The 20,680-nt window shown below is 53.9% G+C and overlaps 1 protein-coding gene across 2 annotated transcripts in view; it reads left to right on the plus strand.

Moving 5' to 3' along the window:
• Positions 1-5,521: 5,521 nt before the first annotated feature.
• PLCG1 (phospholipase C gamma 1) overlaps positions 5,522-20,680 on the plus strand; it is a 40,962-nt gene continuing 25,803 nt past the window's right edge. The window contains exon 1 of one of the 2 annotated variants that reach the window (XM_030463198.1): positions 5,522-5,778. In XM_030463198.1, the coding sequence (XP_030319058.1) occupies positions 5,577-5,778 (202 nt within the window). In that variant the 5' untranslated portion in view covers positions 5,522-5,576. The remainder of the gene's footprint in view (positions 5,779-20,680) is intronic. The other variant, XM_008506340.2, reaches the window with a different exon arrangement.

Genomic DNA, 20,680 nt, shown 5'->3' on the forward strand with positions numbered 1-20,680 from the left:
TCTCTGTCTGCAGAACTGTTCCTAACCCTAGCAGGACTTGTCTGAAGGATTTGAATCCCTTTTAATAAGCTGCTGGGTCCCTGTTGGAGCCCTGTCCATGTGCAAGCCTGCACAGCCAGCCTGGGAGCCTGGTGGGTGCTGGGTCATGGTCCTTTCTGGGACTCACTGCTGCTTTGTGAGTGGGTGAGAACATGAGGAGCATGGATTTGCAGTTGTGTTTGTGGTCCCTTTGAGTATCCTGGGAAGCAGAAGCCATGGCTGCAGTGAATGGGAAGGGACCTGAGGCAGCAGGAGCAAGGGGCACAGCCAGGCTGACCTCTGGCAGGGAGAGGGGGTGGGATGGTTCTTTCTTGGGCCCAGGTAGCAAGGTGCTTTTCAGCTCCCTTAGAAGAAGCTGCTTTGGTGGAGAGCCAGATGTGCTGCAGTTGGAGGATGCACCAGGAAGCCCAAGGAAAGGCACTGTGAGGTTGTGGGTTTTCTTTTCCTCCGTGTAGCTGATGGGAATGTTCTCTGTGTTGGTCTCTGTGCCCAGGAGCATGGAAGCCACCTCCCCACTCTGGTCAGGGGCAGGTTCATCATAGCCCAGAGTTACTTGAGCCACCATTTGAGGTGGCTGTGGAGAAGAGAGGAGCTGAGGCTGGAGCTGTGTGTGGGGAGGGTGCTCTGGGGGCAGAGGGGGCTGTGCTTGGGTGCTCAATCTCAGCCCAGTGCCAGGGTTGGAACTGGGGGGGTTTGATGGCAGGGGCTGTACAAGTTTCGGATCCTCAGCTCAGGAGGAGCTTGGAGCCCAGGAGCTGGCAGTGCAGGCTGCTGGTAGAGGGCATTTCTTGTCTTCCTGCCAGCTGGGATTGTTCTGATTTTTTTCTGCTTCACCCCAAAGGGAGCAGTGGTCACTGTATTCCCATGCCAGCAGCACTGGTTCTGCTTTGCCTCTCATGCGCCAGGGAAAGGCCTGCCCGGTGCAGGGGATGTGGTGAGACCCAAGCTGCTCTTCCTGGTGTGGTTTCTCAGCTGCTTTTTACTATTCCACAAGCCTCTGTGGGGCAGAGGACGGAGTGAGAGCAGCACCTGCTCCTTCCCCATCCTGGAGGAATGATCCGTGTCCTCCCTGGCTCTGGAGAGCAGCCCAGGGCAGTGTCCCTGGGGAGCCTGGAGCAGGCACTGGCTCCTCCAGGAGCATCTCCCTGGCACCCCAATGTAACACTCGGGGCTCCCAAACCCTCAGAGGGTGTCTGTGAGGCCAGGCTCCTGCAGGAACCCTGAGGAAGGCTTCCTGCTCCTCACCACCCCCCGGCAGATTTTCAGGAGCTTTGTTGTGGCTGCAGAAACTCGGGGTTTGGCAGCAGTTACCGTGTGCTCTCTGGGGCCTTTCCAAGGTGCAGAGGAGAAAATGCCAGAGGAGAGGGAAAGGGGGCTCATTGTGCTCCTGACCTGCCCATGCCTGGAACAATGCAGCCCATAAAAATATCCTTTCTATTTTTATAGCCCCCCCCCTTCCCTGCATTCAGTCTTGGCTGAATTGAATTCCTGTACCCTACACTACCCTACACTGCTGAGCAGGGAAATGTGCTTCTCCCGTGGATGCAGTGGGAAGGGATGTGCTCCCACAGAAGGGGAAATTCCCCCCCCCCCAGCACCATTGCTGCCAAATTCCCCTTCTCCCCAGGCATGGCCAGGCTGGGGGCTCTTGAGTCCTGCAAGGGCGATGTCCCAGGTTGGGGTGTGTTGTCCCTGTCAGTGGAAGGGACAAGTGTGCTGGTTAAAAACCAGCCCTTGACAAGGCACCTGGCTCCCTCTGAACACCAGGGAGCGTGGGTGCTCCTCCCGAGGCTCTGTCCTAGGCAGGGAGTTGAGGAGGATTTAATTTGTATTTAATGTGTATACACATAGTATAGCAGGATCAGGACCACACATCCCACATTTCAAATGAAGAATTCCCAGATCCTGTTGACTCACTGTGCACACAAAGGAATGGCCATGAAAGGTGCCATGAAATGTGCCATGTCCTATTTTTATCCCACCACTGCAATGCCTGGTCCCACCCCAGTGCCACCACAGCTTTCCTGCCCTGCAATAGGGCTTCTGTTTGGAAGTGAGGGAAACTGAGGCAGTAGTGACATGACCAGCAGAGTCAAAATTTAGGTTGAAACTGGATCTTGTGTGTTGTAAGCTAATGGACAGGGGGCCCGTGGCCAAGAGGAGGCTGCAAACTCTGCTGGATGCAGCCCCCATCCCCTTGAAGTCTTGCTGGACTCAGGGGCTGGAAATTGAAACCAGGTGAATCTTGTACACACCAAAAGTGTGTGCTCCCCCAGGAACATCAAGGGGGGGGACAGAGAACTGGACCTGCAGCAGGTTTCCCATCAGGTGCCATTTTATAAACCAGAGGGATCTTGCCATGCCTTGGAAGGGGCAGGAGGCTGCTGGGGGTGGGCAGCTCTGCCTGCAGGCTCGGCCCCGGTGAGGATGCTATGCACACAGCAGGCACCATGCCAGCATCCACAGCAGCTCTGGGCCCCAGGCACGTCTGCTTTCCATCCCCAGCAAAAAAAAAACCTCCTTGTGCTGCTCTACATCTGCTAACACCACACCAGGGTGGGAGGTAGCTTGGCACAACGTTCCCTGCGGGCTTTCCTGCTCGCTGCAAGGCTGGAGGAAGCTCTTCCTCAATAGTGATTTTCTCAGAACCCTGTGGGATGGGTTCTGGTTTACCTGCCCCAGGCTGTGTAGAAGGGAATGAATAAATAACCTGGAGTGGCACATCCCCCTAGGAACTGCAAAATGCTGAGGAGCTCCCTTGGGTGAGGTTTGGGCACCTTCTCTCCATTAATGCACAGTCTCCAGGGTGGGAGGGGGACGTGTCCATTCCCAGACACTGGTGTAAGAGAGATGCTGGGCTGCAGGAACCCCCTGCCCTCACTCCTGGGGTGGCCTCAGGGTTTTGTTTCCCTGGATTTTGCTTCCCAGCCCATGAGCAGGGCCAGGGGCCCTCTTTAAGCCAGAGGTCACCTGGCTGTTAGCCTGCTGCCTGTTCCCAACAGGATGCAGCTGCTGCACAAATCCTGCAGGATACTGGGGCTCTGAACCCCAGACTTCAGGGCAGAGGGGGAAACCGCTGCTCCCAGTGGTGGTCACAAGGGGAGACTTGCAGAGCCCACCCCCTTTGCAGCCAGATGATGAATGTGATCCAGGGATTTTCTTCAAGAATGAAGTTGTTTATCCTACTGTGGACCAAAGCTCCAGCAGGGTAGGGTGGGACAGAAGAACAGGAATAGAGTGGAAGTTTCTGCCTCCCTGATGGGCTGGGGGGAAATTCCCCCTCAGCCTGTACCATTCAGGAGCCAGGACCAGTGACCAAGCTGGCAGACAGCAGGCAGACAGAAGGGTTTTGCATGAGGTCAAATTAAACTGTGAAATTTCTTGGCCTGCAGCATCAGGGACATGGAGAGTTAATACAAGGCTTAAAAATGATGAGTCAAACTTGGAGAAGGAAATATACCCACCACAGACTCATCACTGCAAACCATCACACCACAGCCTGGCCACCCAGGGTTCCAGGGTGATGCTCTGGTGGGTTCTCTCCAACACCATGACCAGGCAGTGTTTGGGAGTGAGGGAGTTACCTTTTTTGTTTCTTCAATGGCCACGCTCCCTTCTCAGGTCTTGCCCTCAAAAAACAAGGGTGTGCCCATAATGTTCAGCTATTTTAAGACCACTGGGAGCTGGCTGCTTCCTTCTGGTTCCGTTACACAAGCCTGGAGCTGCTTTCCTGGGGGCAGCAGCAATGGCTCAGCCCAGGGGGAGAGGGGTAGGGGGTCCCGTGCTGATGGCTGGGGCTTATCTGGCCACCTTAAGGCTCCCAGCAGCAGGATCCCAACAGCCCTACCTGGCCTGAGCAGGTCCCCAGTGTCCTGTCACTCCTTGCAGTGCTATCACACACTGGCAATTTCTGTAAGAGCAGGTTTAGGTTCTTACCTTGGTGTGTTTGTCCTTGTTGGCTTTTTTAATGCCCAGACATTGGGGGGGGGGACACCCTAAACAACCCTGAACTTTGCATGTGTGGACACACACGTGTGGTTGTGCATGTCCCTTTACAGACAGGCTGAGCAGTGGGACAGAGGGTACTGCTTGGATTTGGGATGTGCTCAGAGGTAAGGGCCTCACTTAGCAAATGGTGCCCCCTCCAGACCCATCCATGTGCTGGAGGGTGAGATAAGAGCTGCTTGCCATGGCCTGCAAACACACGTGCCTGTGTGTGTGTATCTGTGTACATATATACATGCATTTACACATGGGTTACATCCCCTCCAACCTCTCCCTGTAGGATACTCCTACCTGCAGTGGAGCTGTGCTCACCCTGGGGCAGGCAGGATCCTGGACCACACAGGCACCACCACACCTTGATGTTTGCATCAGACCTGGGACACTGTTCCCAGCCCAGGGCAGCCCCTGGGGCACCCAGCCCACCTTGGGGTACCCTGATGTGAAGCAGGGTGTGAGGTGGCAGGGAGGAAGGCCAGCAGGGCAGAAAGGGAAATCACAGGCTTCAGCCACGTGGATGGAGCAGACCACCCTGAAACACTTCCCAACTAAGCCACTTAATTCCTGCTTTGTACGGGGTTCTGAAGAGCCTCCTGTGACTTCCAGCTCCGTATACATCCCCCAGGAACAGGATGCCACTGGCTGCCTTCGGGACCCCATCCCACTTGCCCAGCAGCACAGGCCTGGCAGTAATTTACAGGGAGGAAACTGTGGCCATGGCAAGAAGCCATTGCCACGGTGCCAGCAGCAGCCAGATTGAGGGGACTGTCCCCAGGAAAAGCCACCCGGCTTGGCCTGTCTCAGTGCAGCAGGGCTGGGGATGTCCCCGGCAAAGCAGGGAGAGTGAGCAGCTCCCAGGGCCGGCTGCCAGCCTGGCCCATTCCCAGCTCACGGCTGTGTCCCTGCCCTGTGCCCGCTTGCCCTGCAGAGCCCCCACGAGGTGTGGTCGGGCCCCTCAGCCCGACGGGTGCGCAGAGGTGATGGCCCGTGGCTCGCAGCGTTGGGGGAGGTGGCACCCACGCCCAGGACCAGGGCTTCATCGTGTCCTGTGCCGTGGGGTGGGGGGGCACACCGGGGACCTGTGTGTCCCATGCATCTGGGTGCAGGGTACTCCGGTACTCCAAGAGTGCGGTGGGGTTCAGCGTTCCCCTGCTACCCCAGTACCCCACACATGCTGCGGGTTATGTAGTACCGGACCCGCGGGAGGGCTGCACTCCACGGCCCCCTACACCGCAGTACCCCGAGGCTCCTCAGCTCCATCCAAGCAGGGGGTGCTGGACCCTCCCCTTCTCCCCCCTCCCCCCCGGGGCCGTGCCGGGGGCTCACATCCCCGCCGACCCCTCCCGGGCCCCAGCCGCGGCGCCGCGTCCCCGGCTCGTCCCTCCGCGCTCCGCCCCTTTCCCTTCCCTTCCTTTCCTCCATCCTCCTCCTCCTTCCTCGCTCCTCCTCCTCCTCCCGCAGCCGGCGGGCGGGCGGGCTCGGGGCGCGGCGCCGAGGGCTCCGGGCGCTCCCGCTCCCCTTTGTTCGCGGGGCCGATGGCGGCCGGGCCGGGGAGCGGCCCCGGGGCCCCCAGCGAGGAGGAGGCCGTGCACCTCTGCCGCAGCCTGGAGATGGGCACCGTCATGACTCTTTTTTATTCGAAAAAGTCGCAGCGACCCGAACGGAAAACTTTCCAGGTGAAGCTGGAAACGCGGCAGGTTACCTGGAGCCGCGGATCCGAGAAGATCGAGGGAGCCGGTGAGTTGCGAGGGTGTGGAGGAGGGAGGGAAAGGCCGGGAAAGAGGGACGGGAAGGGGAGGGAAAGGGCTCCGGTCTCTCGGAGAGATGGGTGCGGGGCGGCCCTGGCCGGAGCCGTCCCGGGGAGCCGCCGCTGGCCGGCTCGGGAAGCGGCGTGAGGCTCGATGGAGCGGATGGAGGAGAACGCAAAATACCGACATCCACCCCCTCCCGATCTCCCTGTGCCCGGCATCTCCCCGCACAGCCGTCCGGGATGGCGGAGGAGGTGTCCGGTGTCCCTGTCCCCGGAGATGCGCGGGCCGGGTACCGCCATGGCCACCCCCGGCGCCGCCTCCCAACTTTCTCCATCACTCTGGTATCAGACTTCGCCTGCGGTAGAGCAGCACCTTCCCCTGAGTGGTGCTGCCTTGGTTAACAGCATCTGGAAGCTGTAAGAAGCCTCCAAAGGAGGCAGGATTAGTTTGAGCCCTTTTAATGGCTGCATCTGGGAGCAACAGATGGAACGAAAAAAAAAAAAAAAGTAAAAAAAAAAAAAAAAGCAGGAGAAAACGCAAACCAAAATATTGTAATGGGGTTCCTGGCTCTTCCCTTTGCACCAGGGCCTGGGGTCAGGTGGAGGGGGGTCAGCATAGGGCCGGGTCCTGCAAACCCAGTTCTGGGCAGAGCAGCTGCTGGGTTCAGTGTCCCAGGCAGGACCTCTTGCAGCAGAAGCGCAGGGGGAAAGATGTGTAAGAAATATAAGCGTGAAACCACCAAGATGGGTGGGAATGGGGAGAGAGCAAGGAGGCCCCGTGCTGGGAAACTTTTAACCTCAGCGCTGGTTTCCTTGGTTACTCTTATTTCTCTTAAATTACCTTTCTCACCCCCACGCACACCAGCTCAAGGATGGTGTCTCTTTTCGATGCTGCAGGTGAGGAGGAGGAGGGGACACGTGTGAAGGTGATATGAGAGTTGTGACACAGGTCCTAGTGCTGTCTGTGGCATGGTGGCATGTTCACACCAGCCTTCCTGTGGTAAGGGATGCAACTGGGGCACATCCAGGCCATGGAGAGGTTGTCATCTCTCCTGACCCAGAGATGAAAGGTTGGATTCTGTTAGTGTTTTTTCAGGGGGCTCAGGTGAAGAAAGGAGGTGTCTGTGATGGTCACATCTCTCTGACAGGACCTAAAAATGTTGGTGCTTTCAGTCTGGGGCTTAGCTTTGCCTGAAGACTTTTGGAGTCCTCTAGGGTTTGCCCAGTGGTGACTCCAGGCTGATCTGGTCTCTGTTAGCATCACTGGGATGTGCAGCTCCCCTGTACTCTTCCCAGTTCTAGGAACTTTGAGGTGGGGGCAGAGGGAGGAGAGTGCTACACTCTGAGGGCCCTGGGTTTAAGTTGTTCTTAAACTAAGGCAAAGAACCCTTTTGCTTTGCTGGCATAGCCCTGCTTTCTGGCAGTGTCTACAGACCTCATGGAGCTATGCCTGTGGTAGGATGGAGATCCACACAGATGTCTGCACAGGTGATTGTTCCTGTGGGCACACCTAAGCATGCAGCCTTTGTAAGGCTGGGACCTTAACTTCAGGGAAATTTAGAGAACTTCTAACTTCTGTACCATGACTGGAGTGGTAACAGTGATGGTAACATTGTGTGAGGACTTCTTGTGCTATGCTGACAGCCAAGAGCAGACTGGTGAAAGCAGAGACCAAGATGATCAATTAAAAATATATTTTAAAAAAACCCAACAAAAACCAAACAAACAAACAAAATGGAAAGAAAAGCAAGAGTTGGGGAACACAGGACAGATAGTTCCCTTGTGTTCCTTTAAATATAACAGTGGAAAATGACTTAAAGCTACGCTGCTGTGCTGCAGGCAAGTTGTCCAGCTGGTGGCCATGGGCTCCCAGCACACCTGGTGTTCCCAGTGTGTGCCAAGAGGCACGAGGGGCAATGCAGGAGAGAGAGAACAGTAGCCTGAAGAGCTGCAGTATCTTCAGCCCCATCTCTTATGCTTTTCCCCATGGCCTCCTCTCTGCACCCGAGCATCTCACCCTGTCCTCAGTCTCCTCAGCACCACCCATCTTCTCACCCCTCTTCCTTCTCAGAGCTGAGAAGTTGAGCTTTGCTTTAACACTTCCTGGACAGAAGCGTGGGAGCTCCAGGTGGAAATATCAGCTTGCGTACACAAATAGTGACTGTGTATTTAGGCAGGTGAGGCAGAGCCACACCACCAATGGCCAGCAAGACTGGGTTGTTGGCCAGTTTCCCTATTTTTGTCTGGATGTGCTTTCTGGACGGAAAAAGGATGCCTGGGGAAACTCAGGTGTGTGACAACTCCACTTCACGTGGCAGATTACACGGGTGTATTCCCCTCCTGGCTCATCCCCCTCTTAACGACCAACCCTGACTGGCACAGGATTCACACAGCGTGGTGGGAAGCAGAGGGGAAGGTGATCTGGAGTCAAGCTGATCACAGTCAGTGCAGGACAGGTTTCTCCACAAGCAGTGACTGACTCTTCTCCACGTGGAGACAAACCATGCTCGCCTGGGGAGCAGGAGACGGGCTGGCAGGAAAACTGGGGTTGCTTTTCATGCTGGTACTGGTTTGGCTCTGACTTACAATGAGTTGAGACCACGAGCAGAGGAGAACAGGAGCTGAGCTATTCCTTCACATGGGACAGCACCTTCACTGGACAATGTCTGGGGGTCTGCAGGTCAAAGGCTGCTGTGTGCCTGGATCAGGAATGAATGTTCTTGTGTTTCTTGAGATATGGAGACCACCAAGGAGCTTCACAACCCCCCAGACACAAGTTAGTTGTCTAAGTAGTTGTGATCCTGGGTCTTTTATCCATTTTGGAACAGGTGAGTATCCATAGTATTTCACATATGGAGGTTTCAGACTCGGGACATGTTGTGTAGATGCCCATGTCTTCTAGAGGTATTTGTTTCTGTGAAGACCCCAGCATGGAGGGTCTGGTGCTCTTTTTCCTGCACTGGTGGGTTTTCCAGAATGAGGTGTGTATTCCAAGGAGGTAAGGTTGGGCCAGAGGGATGCTGACTGGGCAGTAGCTTCTGTTTGAGTTAGTTGACCAGAAGTGCTGTCAATCTACACGCAACCAGACAGCCTTGTAATTGTTTTTTTTATTTATTTTTTTAATTCAGTTAATGTTTGTTTTTATCCATAAGGGTTTCAGGCAGCTCTCATTACCAACACCTTGCTTCTTCCTAATCAACTCTGCAGTGGGCCTGGCTGTTACGAGGGGAAGAGCTCTAATAATTTTCTGTTCTTTTTGTTAATCACCCAAAGCAGAGTAGGGCTAATCCTTCCACTCTGTCTTTTATGCATTTCTTATTTTTTTCAAACTTCCTGTGTTACATAATTCTCTTTTTTTAATATAAAAGGGTCTTAAATTCATAACTTCACATGCTGGGGGGGTTAGAGGCCAGATTCTAATTGATCTGTTTGCCTTGAAACACGTCAGAAATTTCAGAGAGTTTGCTCAGAGAGAGAGCTGAAAATTTGGAGCAGATGTTTCTTTTATAGGGGATGGGGGGGTGGGGGGGGTGGAAGAACCACCTCGAAGCCCTGGTTGTGTTCTTGCTTTCAATGAAAAGAGCTTAGTCCTGTGGAGGTAGAGAAAAGCTGTTGCCTGTGTAAAAGAGAAGGCAGGAACTGTAAAATATTAATACAAAGTGACTCTGGCTTGTACTCACCTTGTCCAAGTCTGCTGAGGCACAGCATTTTTTTAATTTTTTTTTTTTTTGAGGCCATCTGAATAAGCTGAGGGGCTTTGGAGCTCTTGAGAAGCAAGTCACAAAGGGCTTTCAAGGATAAAATACCCTGGGGGTTGGATCCCCTTGGGGTGCAGGATGTCTCCTGCACTGGTGGGTCTCCTCCTGCTCCAGCACCCCCGTGGCTGCAGGATGTGACCCTCAGGGCTGGGAGGTTGGGAGCTTGCTCCAGCAGTGCCTCGAGCAGGGAGGTGCAGAAAGTGTTGGTGTGGGAAGGTGGGAGTGTGGCTTGTGACTGTCACACTGGCTCAGGCTTCCCCAGCTGAAGCTCTGCTGTGGGAGTTTCTTGATTGAAGGGGTTTTTTTGTGTTGTTACCAGTCCCCTTCCTGCTTACAGAGCAGCTTATTGCTGTTAAACTGGGGGAAATGGACAAGCTCTGCTCTTCCTTCACCTCCAAGGTGAAACAGCCTCTTCCCTTCACTTTACATCCCCTTGTCATCTTCTTGGTAGCATCTCCCAGGAGGTACAGGTTGGAAGACCCCTCCTCATGCAGTAGTAGGACATGTCACAAATTACCTCCTCCCTTGGCATCTCAGCAGCTTCTCTGCAGCCTGGAGAGCAGCTCGATGTTAAGCAGAGCTCTGCTTCTCTGGGAAACCTGCCCCTACATGGTCCATTTGGTTCCTTCCTGTGCCAGTTGGCCACATGGGCAGTATTGCTGCAGGAGTTTTAACCCACTAATTAAAAACATGTTGGAGAGGTTTTGTGTAGTGCTGGGCTGATCGCTTCTCATCCCCTCATGAGCACTCCCAGGCTTATGGGGGCAGAAGTGATGTTGTTTGGCAGTCACCAAGGCTGGACACCATGTGTGGTGAGAGGATCATCTCTGAGCAAGCTGGATCTCAACATCTGGCTTGCAGAGGAGCAGCTCAGTGTTCTGGGTGCTGTCACCTCCCATCTCCAGGAGTTTTGTCACAGGATTTCAAACAGGGCTTTCAAGGTGCCCCATCTCTGTGCTGGGCCAGCAGTCACCCAATGCAATCTGTGATGTTTTTACTGCTCTTTGTTTCAGCTCAGCAGGGGTGGTTGTTTCTTATCAGTGAAGCATTTGCTGGGCTCTGTTATCTCATCGAGGTGATGTGTGCTGCCAGCACACCCCAGCCCTGCTGCCTGTCAGCTCTGCCCCTGGTCTGTCCCTGCACCAGCAGGCGTGTGACCTGCTGCATATCTTAGAGATTGAAGATGGAGGAGAAAAGTCTTGCTGGCAGTCTCAGCAGGAGGCTGGGGGGCACTGGGTGCTAAAGTCCTTGTCCCTGAGCAGTGAAGGTCTCTGTCCCAAACACTGTGTGTGTCCTTTGACCCCTGAGTTTGTGCTTTGACCCCCGGGTGCAGCCTTCATCTCACTTGTGTGCTCCTGGGAAGATGTCACATTGCTGGGACCTTCCCTTCCAGAGAGCACCAGGACTGTTGTGTCCCTTGGGAAGTGACCCAGGTGACACCATTCCCCCCTGATGGGCAGCCTGTCTGGGATGCAACACTTGCCAATGCTTGGGATGGAGCAGGAGCTCCATGAGTACAAGTGCACAGAGACTGCCCTACAATTCTGGCTCCATCACCCAAGCTTCTGCTTGTGTCCTTGTGACCAGCTGCAGCAGCTCAGCCTGTGCTTGGTAACTTGTGAAGCTCTGGAAGTGGAGAACCTTTGGTTGTGCATCCATCTCCTCTTTGTCTCTGCCACAGTGGGATCTTGCTGGGGTCTGCATTGCAAAAGGTGGTGCTGAGCATCTTATCCAGGCCATGAAACTGTGAGCTGTGAGGCTTCTCCCTGATCATCCTGCTGTCAGCCATGCTGATTGCCAGTCCTGCGTGGCTGCAGAAAGGCAGCAGGACCACAGCTCCTTGGATGAAGAAGCCAGCAGAGATGGTCTCTGTTTAGTGGCAGGTCAGCCTAAAGCTGGGATGGTGGTTTGGGTGGGTTTGGAGGTGTGTGACAGTGCTTCTCAGAGCCAGGTGGCCTGGCTGGGGCTGCAGCCAGCTCCTGGGGCTCTGTCCCTGCTCTCAAACTGCTGCAGGTGTGGTAGGAGCTGGTACAAAGCCTGTGATGAAGGAGGGGTGCAGGGAGCCCAGGAAGTGCTTGCAGCTCATGGTGAGGAGGTGTGGAGCTCCCAGCACAAACCCCCCCTGTGCAGCTCTGAGCAGTTCAGCTGAACCTTGTTGGACAATAAAAGTAGACATCTGAAGTGAGTGGAGAAGGCTTTTTCTTTTTACTCGTGTGCTCTGAGGTTTAAGGGCACTGGAAGTCCCTTAGATTAGAGGGGTTTGAATTTTGAAGTTGCTGCAATAGTTCTGATGATTCTTTACTGTGAGGGTGGTGAGACACTGGCACAGGTTGACGAGGGAAACTGTGGGTGCCCCATCCCTGGAAGAAGTGTTCAAGGCCAGATTGACAGGACTTTGAGCAATCTGGTCTAGTTAGCTGGGAGTGGAACTAGATGACCTTTAAGGTCCCTTCCAACCCAACCCAGTCTGATTCTATGATAATTTACCTCCCACATCTCCCTTCTTCCCCTTGGCCAAACTTGAGCAGTGGGTGGTGGAAGATGGTGCTGAGCTAGAGCTACCAAAGGGATACCTGCCTAGGGAAGGATAAAAGAAGAAAGATTTATGTGTTATGCAGATACCTGCAACTGTATGGAGAGAATGATTCCATATCTGACAGCCAGGGATGCTCACAGAAACCCGTGGCAGTCCCAGTGAACACCTCTCTGTAACATTTGTTGGTTCACTTGGGTGCAGTGGTTGCTGCTCCTGGGTCCCTCCTGTCCATGCCATGTACCAGGTGGGTTTGACATCCAGCACATCCTCTGCAGTGACTCTGTCCTGCCATGCAGGGGGGTGGGTGGGTGATTTCATGGCTTTTCCTCCTCTCCCAAGTCCCTGCTCATCTGTTCCTACCAGAGGTGTTACATCAGGAGGTGGTGGGAGGGTGTTCCAGACCAGGTTCAAAAGTTTTGAGGATATCCATCTTGCACAAAGAGCTTGTTTCACATGGAGAAAGCTTTTTGAAGTGGGTAAAAATGAGAAACTGCCTCATTTCTGAGAATTCTCTGCTTTTCTGAAGATCCCCCAGCACTTGGAGCTGCAGGCAGGGCTGTCTGTGTCTGCCTGGTGGCTGGGGCAGGTTAGTGCCTTCTGTCCCAGCTTTCCTTATCTCTGGGCACTTTGCTGCCTCTTGATATATCCCCAGACACCTTGATATGTCAGACAGGAGAAGGACACCAGACTGCTCATGCAGAGCACCTAAAAAGCAGCAGGCCAGGGGCTGGTGTCACTAGCAGCAGATGACAGCTGGAAATCTGTAGCAATCAGCAGAGTTTTATGATGCTGACAACCCATACTTGGAAAAATCTTTGTGTTTTTCAGTTTGCTTTTCAGCTCCTTGTGAGGTCTGGTGGCTTTTCAGCCCAAAATGGAGCTGAGAGTCCTGGGCTGAGCTGGCTGGAGAGCCTCTCAGAGCTGAGAGTGGATCTCTCCCTTGCTTTCCTCTGCAGCTCCTGCCTTCTGTTTGCCAGCACTTGTGGTTCTGAGGGTTTGGGCAATTATCTTCTTGTGCTGTTAACAGGGTGCCCTGATGCACACCTGGCTGCACAGAGGCACACAAACCCATATTGTTGTTTCAAAATTGTCCCAATGAGGTCGTGGTCCAGCACATGATATTCCACTGCTGGGATGTGTTGCTGAGCTGACTTCATCCACAGGCCTTGATGATGAAGTGGCTGAGGGGCAGAACTGTGCCGTATGGGTTGTATTTTTCTCTCCAAGCCATTACAAATGTGTTTACTTTCTTTTTCTTGGAATGCAACTATTTTTTTTCTTCCTTGGCTCTCAGCATCATCACACTGGGTGCTGTGCTGCCTCATGTTTGCAGCTCAGCCTCTCTGTCCCCCCGAGTCAGGGCCACATGCAGGACTGCTGCCATCTCCCAGACGTGGTCACTTGGCCCATGGGGAAGTGACCCATCAGGTGATTTCCTCTCAGGAACAGAGGAAAAAAAGCTTGGGGTTGCTTTTGAAGCCTCTGGCTTCAAAACTCATCCCCCAGGAGCCAGATGTGCAGTCACCCTACAGCACCCCTACATCTCACTGTACTGCCGGGGTTGTGGCACCTGGAGGGATGGGTGCAGGAGGGTGCTGTGCTGTTGGTGGCACTCAGTGATGCTGCAGCTGCTCTGCTGCCTCCTGACAGGAGCTGCTCCATCGTGGTGCTGTCCTGCTTTCCATCTTGGCTGGAGCTCCTTTGACTCACCCTGTGGTGTGTCTTGCTCCTCTTCTCCCAAGCCTTTGCTGTGCAGGGCCCCATCCTGCTCTCCATGAGCATCTCTCCATGTGAGGGCAGGACAGGTCAGGCTTGGAAGTCATTGTCACCAAGAGGGAACATCAAGGGAGGCTGTGCCCTGGGGGGGTGATGGGTAGAGCAGCTGCTTGAGAGTCTTTTTCCTGTTTACAGCCAGGTGCTGTGGTAGTTAAAGAACATCCCTCCTGCCTGTGCTGCTGTGTCCATCATCCCTCCTCAATCCCCAGCTCCTAAGCCAGGTCAGGTAATGGGAGTGTGGGCTTGGCTGTGTCAGGAGCACAGGATGTCCAAGAAGACTTTAACCCCTGTGACATCCTGCCCTGTTTATCCACACCCCATAACGGGGTCAGTTCATTTGCTGAGTGTTTGGGCACTGCTTGACATGGTCCTTCTCAGTGTGAGTGGAGGGACAAAGCTCTCATGGTCCTGGGCTGCATCAGAGCAGAAGCAAAACCTTCTGCCTCATCTCTCCCGTCTTGGGTGCCTCTGCCAGCACCTGTCCCATGGGTGCCTCTGTCCAGCTTTGGTGCCTCTGGATCTGGGGGTACCTTGGATACCCCCCTCTCATTCAAGCCTGCAGTCCTTGTCCTGCTAATGCCTTCAGATCACAGCCTTCCTCAACTTCAGAGGACCAAAAAGCTGACCCAGAGTGTCCCAGGCTCCCCAGGCTTGCTGGACAGTGAGGAGTTGGCTCTGCTGGGACACAGCTTGGATTTACATCCCAGCGAAGCAGCAAAAATTGTTCTTTATGCTGCAGTGGCTGGAAGGGACTTGCACAAAGAGGCTGAGGACCAGGAGGTGACATAAGGAGGTGCCTCAGCTACTCCCTGCATTATTGGTGGAGATGGTTACAGCCCTCTGGATCTCTCCCACAGATAATGGCACACAGGGAGATGTAGGAGAGGGCTCACATCTGGAAATCACATCTGTGCTTTGCTGAGTGTGCAGTCCTTGCTGTCTCAAAACAGCTTTTGTGTTGAGCATGGTGGGGGAAGAGGTCAGGCTGTTGTGGTGACATCAAATGGCTCAGCAGCAGATGGGATCCTCGTCCTATTCTTTGCTTCCCAACTTTACCCTTACCCTGAAGATCCCAAGGCCTGGCAGGGATAGGAAGGATTGGAATGTCCTGGCTAGACTCAGTCATCTTTGCTGTTAATTTGCTGCCACGGAAACTTGATTGCATCAGCTGGTGGGACGGGTGAGGACTGACTCATGGCATCTGCACATCCCCATGACAAATTTTTTCTGTCCCTCAGGTTTCACTCCTCACCTCTGTGCCCCATCCAGGGGACAGTGTGTGGTCACTCTTGCCTCCATTGCCAGAGAGCAGGAGAGGCAGGCTGGAGGAGCTGTGCTTACAGATCTGCAGCTTCCCTCATCCTCCCTACCTTTTGTGCTGCTCCTGTAAGACTATTGCAGTTCTAGCCCAGGCAGGGCTGAGGAGTTGGAGGCTTTGATACTGCTCAGGAAAAAGGTCACCTTGGGGGGGTGGCTTATGGAGCCATCCCTAGGCAGGCCCTCTGCCCAGAAGCATCAGTGCTGAGCTTCCCCTTTCCAGATGAGTCAGTGGAAGCTTGTGCCTCTCAAAGAGACCAGGCTGAGGACTGAAGGGTGGCTCTGCAGGCTGCCACTGGCCTTATTTCATCTGGGGAAGGGACACAGGCTTCTTCAGAGCAGTGTCTATGCAAGCAAAAAGTGGAGTTTTCCCTACCTGGAGTAGTTCTGCCTGTATTTGGGGTGGAATCGTGCTCCTGTGTCCTACATGGTGAAGATGCAACGAGTCCTGGGCTCTTGTGGGCACCAGCCTTGCTCGTGGGAGTGGATCCAGTCAGCAGCCCTGGGTGCTCAGCACATCCCAGAAATCCTGGTGCAAATCCCCATAACTTGATGAAAAGTTTCCATAGAGGGCAAGCGTGGGCCCCAAGGAGGGGACTTAGTGGTGGTGATGGACACAGTGGCAGCACTGGGAAGGAGGTGGCTCAGGCCAGGTGGGAGTTGTCCCTGGGAGGCTGATGCCAGCAGAGTGGAAACTGCCAGCCTCTATGTCCCCTGGTCTGTGCTGGGCTGGGAGTAGAAGCTGTGGTACCAGCATCCTGCTTCACTCACTTGGGGCATCACCTTTGGGTTTTTAGCTTGTATTTTCTTGCAGCTGAGAGCGAGCAGGAGAGATGTGCTGATGATACAGGATAGGCAGCTGCCAGCCCACAGCTACCTCCGTTTCTAGCATCAGGAGGATGTTTGTCAGCTCCCCAAGGCCACCTGCCTGAGGCTAGAGCTAGTGGAGCAGCAAAGTCTGGGTCAGCCTGGGGAGGGAGGTCCATGGCACCCTGTGGGAGCAGGGTGGTGTCTGGGCAGGGCTTTGCCTCCCTGCTCCAGCTCCTAACGTGGGTGCATGGGATGGAGGAGAGAAGGATGGATCCTTACCTCCTGTCCTCCCACTTGCAGAGCGAGGCAGCAGCTCAGCATCTCCTAATCTCCCTGCACATCTCCTCTAGCTTCCTCTGCACTTGATAAGGATTTTGGGTGGGGGGACAGGGGAGGGAGGAGCTGGAGCTCAGAAGCCACAGGACACGTGGTTTGGAGGCACAGCAGTGGCAGCAGCAGCAGCCTGAGGCTTGGGCAGGAAATGTGGGTGCCTGCAGAACAGACCCACCAAGCAGCCCATGTGTCTCTGCCTGCCCGTGGGGGTTCCTGGGCAGAGGTGTTGGCTGCCAGGGCAGTGTTGAAGCTCCCAGCTGAATTGTCCTGCTCCCCAGGGATCGATGGAGGTTGCTGAGAGGTGAGCCAGGATCTGAGCTGGGGTTGAGGCTAGTCCCAGTCATCCTGGCTAACTGGGAACCCCCTGTTGTCCCAGCTCCAGCCAACTGAGCTATTTTTTCCCCAGCGTCTCCATTCCCAAGGTGCTCCCTGCATGGGTGTTGCTGACCTCATGTGACTGTTGCTTCATAGCAAAATGCAGTGTCTTGGAGTGAAAATTGCTGATGCATGTAGCAGGTGAGATGAAGCAGATTGCTGGAGCAACCTGAGACACAACTGAGCCAGGTCTGCAGGGGAAAAGACTTTTACCTGCATCTTCTCCTGAGGCAGAAGTACTGGGGTGTTGCAGCCACAGGAGCAGTGGGTCCCAACAGACCCTTGAGCAGCAGGGTGGCCGTGGCCCTCCTTGGGACAGTAGTTTTAGCTCCCAGAGGATGAGGGATTTGCTGGGGCAGAGGGTGCTGCTGGGTTGGTGTTTGTGTTGGCCTCTTGGGATGCCTCAGCCGTGCCTCCTGCCCTCTGAAAAAGCAGGAAGGTCAAATTAGAGGCTGGTTTCTTGTCCTATCTGGGTAAGCCATCTGTTAATGGCATGAGATTGTCCTTCAGAAACCTGATAGCGGGTGCAGAGCAGTGCTGATGGGAGGGGCAGCCGGGGGAGGGAGGGAAGCAGGGGGGAGGATGCACTGGCCCCATCACTGCATCTCTGTGCAGAGAGCTGTAACTCACCCTTACACCCTCTGCCCTAACACCCTTTAGTAGGGGAAGCTTGTGGGATTCTGAGGTTTGAGCATCATCACTCTGAAAACCTGTTCTAATGAGAAACCCATGGCTCTCCTCTCCTGTTTCTGACAGGTTGAAGTCATTGTTCTGCTTCTATTCAGGGGTGTGTGAAGTGCAGGACCCCATGTTTTTACCCTCGTTGGAGGTGCAGTCTGTGCTTTGTACAAGCCACAGTCATTTTTTTGCAGCCTGGCCAAATCCCAGCTCAGGCAATTACTGTCTGCCCCATCCCTCTGGCATTCCCATGGAGGTGGGGATGGGTCTGTGCAGGGACAGACACCCGGCTCCCCTGGAGCTCTGCAGGGCTTGATAAATAGTGATGGGGCTGCAGACTGCCAGGTGCTGACAGCTCTGGCCCGTCTCCAGCAAAGCACTTAGCACACACTCGACCGTTCCCCTGAAATCATGGGGGATTTTGGGTTGAATTGTGTGTGTGTGTGTCTGGGTGGTGTTGGGCTGGGCAGGGATGCTGGTGGGGGGATAAACCAGCTGGTGAAGCCCAGCAGGAGGAAGTTGGCTGCAGTCCTTTTCCAGGCTCCTGCAGCTCCTGGTGTACCTAGTGTGGGCCTGAATATCCATTTCAGGGAGCTTCCATTGCAATATTAAGAGGGATATGCAGACTTTACTCTCCATCTTGTTGCATAATAGGTTTCTTGTATTTTTATCTGCACGCACATGAGTCATCTTTTTTTTTCCTATTTCTCCCTTGGTAGCCTTTCCCTGAGGGCCTGACCATCCAGTTCCCCTTCCAGTGATGGGAAGCCTAGGGATGACCACAGGGGGAACTCAGTGGGATACACACTATTGAATAACAGGAAAACTGGAAAATTGTTTTGTTTTAAACACTTCGGTTTTTTCTTTTTGTTTTTTCTTTATTTTTTTTTTCCCCAGAGTGAGTAGCCCGGATGTTTTGCTGCTGCCCTGGGGCAGGATCAGTCCATGTTGACCAGCTGAGGACAAGTGGGGCTGTGAGTGACCATGTGGCTGTCACTGAACTGTTTGTGCCTGGGGAGATGTGATGCTCCAAGTGATGTTTGTTGAGGGGGTGGATGGTTTTCTGGAGGCTGTCCTGTTAAATTCATCCTGAAATGTAGTCTGGGCTGAACCTTCTTTCTGTCAGCTTTTTTTTTTCTTCTTAATTTTATTTAGTCAATTTTACATCTTTTGAAAAATCCTCTGGAGGTGGAGATTTAGCAACCCTTGAAGCCCAGCCCAGGGTGTCCTGATCCTTACACATGACGACACCCAGTCCTTCAGTGGTTAAATGAGGCTTGGACCAAGTTTCAGTTTTAAATAACTTTAAGGGTGGATCTGGTGTTCATGTAACCAGAGGGTAATTTGGGTTTGGGTTTTTTTTTGTTTTTTGTTTTTCTTAAATGGTGCGGGGGATGGATCTGGGGTCAGCTTTTTCTTTCTGATGCAACCCGCTCCTGCTGAAGGGAAGGCTTTTTGCCCAGAAATGTGACCATGTGCTGTTTTTAATTGCTGGAGGCAAGTTGAGGGCCAGGCCTTTCTGCTGGTGGTAGACTGGAAGGAAGTTTTGGAGGCACAACCTGTTTGCACAGCTGTGGCATAGTCCAGTGTACAACGTGGAACCGTGTGAGGAGCTCAGAGCATCTCAGGGCTGGATGGGCTTTGCTGCCTCCTTCCCAGAGCCTCTCCTGGCTGCTGCCTTCATGCCTGCCTGGGAGGGCTGGAGGAGAGCCAGCTTGCTCCAGGCCTCCTATCTCATCTGCTGCTCCTCTGTCTCTGCTTGCTGCTCGTCCCTACTCTCAGACATCTCAGCCCTGTCAGAATGCAGTGGGGTTTCTATTCCAGCAGAGCTTCCCTCTGCCTCTGCCATGGCTGTGGCACCCAGTTCTTCCTCCTCTTGTCACTGTCTGCATGGGGTGACGGTTGGTCGTGTTCTGGCAGAAAGATGCTCGAGGGAGAACCTGGAGTGGGACAGAGGCAGGGGCTGGTGCAGGGAAGCAGCGTTTTGGCAGATGTTTGGTTAGGATGGTGACATTTGTATGTTCTGTGCTTCCTGCCTGGAGTCAGTTCCTCACACTGCAAGGGAGCTGAGAATGTGGTTGAGTTGGTAGAGCCTGTGGGGTGTGAGGCTGCTCTGTGGCAAGGAGAGGGCTGAGCAAACCAAACCCTAACCCTCCTTCTGCCCAGCACACACGGGCATGTTTGGGAGGATGAGAGAGATGAGCAAGCAGCTGCAAGCAGGCGTGGGCTGGAGATTCCTGCCCTGCTCCCCGCGGGTGTGCGGCCCTCTCAGGGGGTGCCCTTCACTCTGGGAGTTCCCGGCCTGCCTCTTGTCTTTGATACCTGCCTGGTTTGCTCCAGGGCTCTCCCCGTTGCCTGGATTTTGGGTATGCAGGTTGTAACAATAGTTCTGCCTTACTCCTTACTTACTAACCCCCTGGTGCTCTGTGCAGTGAGGGGTGAAAGCAGGGCACAGCGTGCTGCTGCATCCCAAGGCAGCGTGATGCAAAGAGAGGCCATTAATGCTTTGGTCCTTCCTTCAGTGGTTATTGTAAAGTACCACAAAAACCCAGCTCGCCAGCTCCTTCTCACTGCACAGGGTAAGCCCTGCATCCTTCAAAGATAGGGTTGGTCTTCAGCCTTGCTGGGCATGTCCTGGATGAAAAGACCTTAACCATGATGTTGTTTTTTAAGGGCTAAAATAACTTGCTGTGTCACTAAGGATGTGGGCATGTGGACAGATTACTTTTGAGCTTCTAGCCATCTAAAGGGTACCTTTAAAAAGTTGCATCCTTGATCGTTTTAGAGTCCTTGTCTGTCCTTCCTCTGCAGCCCCAGGGAATGGGGTCCTTCTGTCCTCTTGTCCTGAGTTGGTGAGCTTTGGAGGCTTATTGGAATGGTCAGAACCATCCTGTGTCAGGCAGTGAGTAGGCTGCCATCACCTCCAGATGCACACCCACGGTGCTGCACGGTGTATCCTGCCAGGAGATGCTTCCATGTTCCTTGGGTAGGGTTTCTGAGTCTCCCTGAAGTCAAAGCCAGTGCCTGGCTTGCTGTGGGGCTCATGTGGAGCCAGCATCATCTCTCATGATGCAGTCGGCTGCTGCTGTGGGTGATGAGCAGGTCACATTTCTGTCTGGTTTTAAACTGCAGTAAATGGAACTGAAAGGCGAGCTGATCCACACTGAGTGCAGTAAGTGGAGTTTAATTGGGATGAATTACACGCCAGGTTTGCAGTAATCTCCGTCCCACATTGCTCAGAAGCATCATCTGCTTTGGAAACGTGACTCAGAAATGTTATTTGATTCCCCAGAGCATGTAAGAAAC

The sequence above is a fragment of the Calypte anna genome, chromosome 20 (assembly GCF_003957555.1).
Source record: "Calypte anna isolate BGI_N300 chromosome 20, bCalAnn1_v1.p, whole genome shotgun sequence".
Classification (NCBI taxonomy): domain Eukaryota; kingdom Metazoa; phylum Chordata; class Aves; order Apodiformes; family Trochilidae; genus Calypte; species Calypte anna.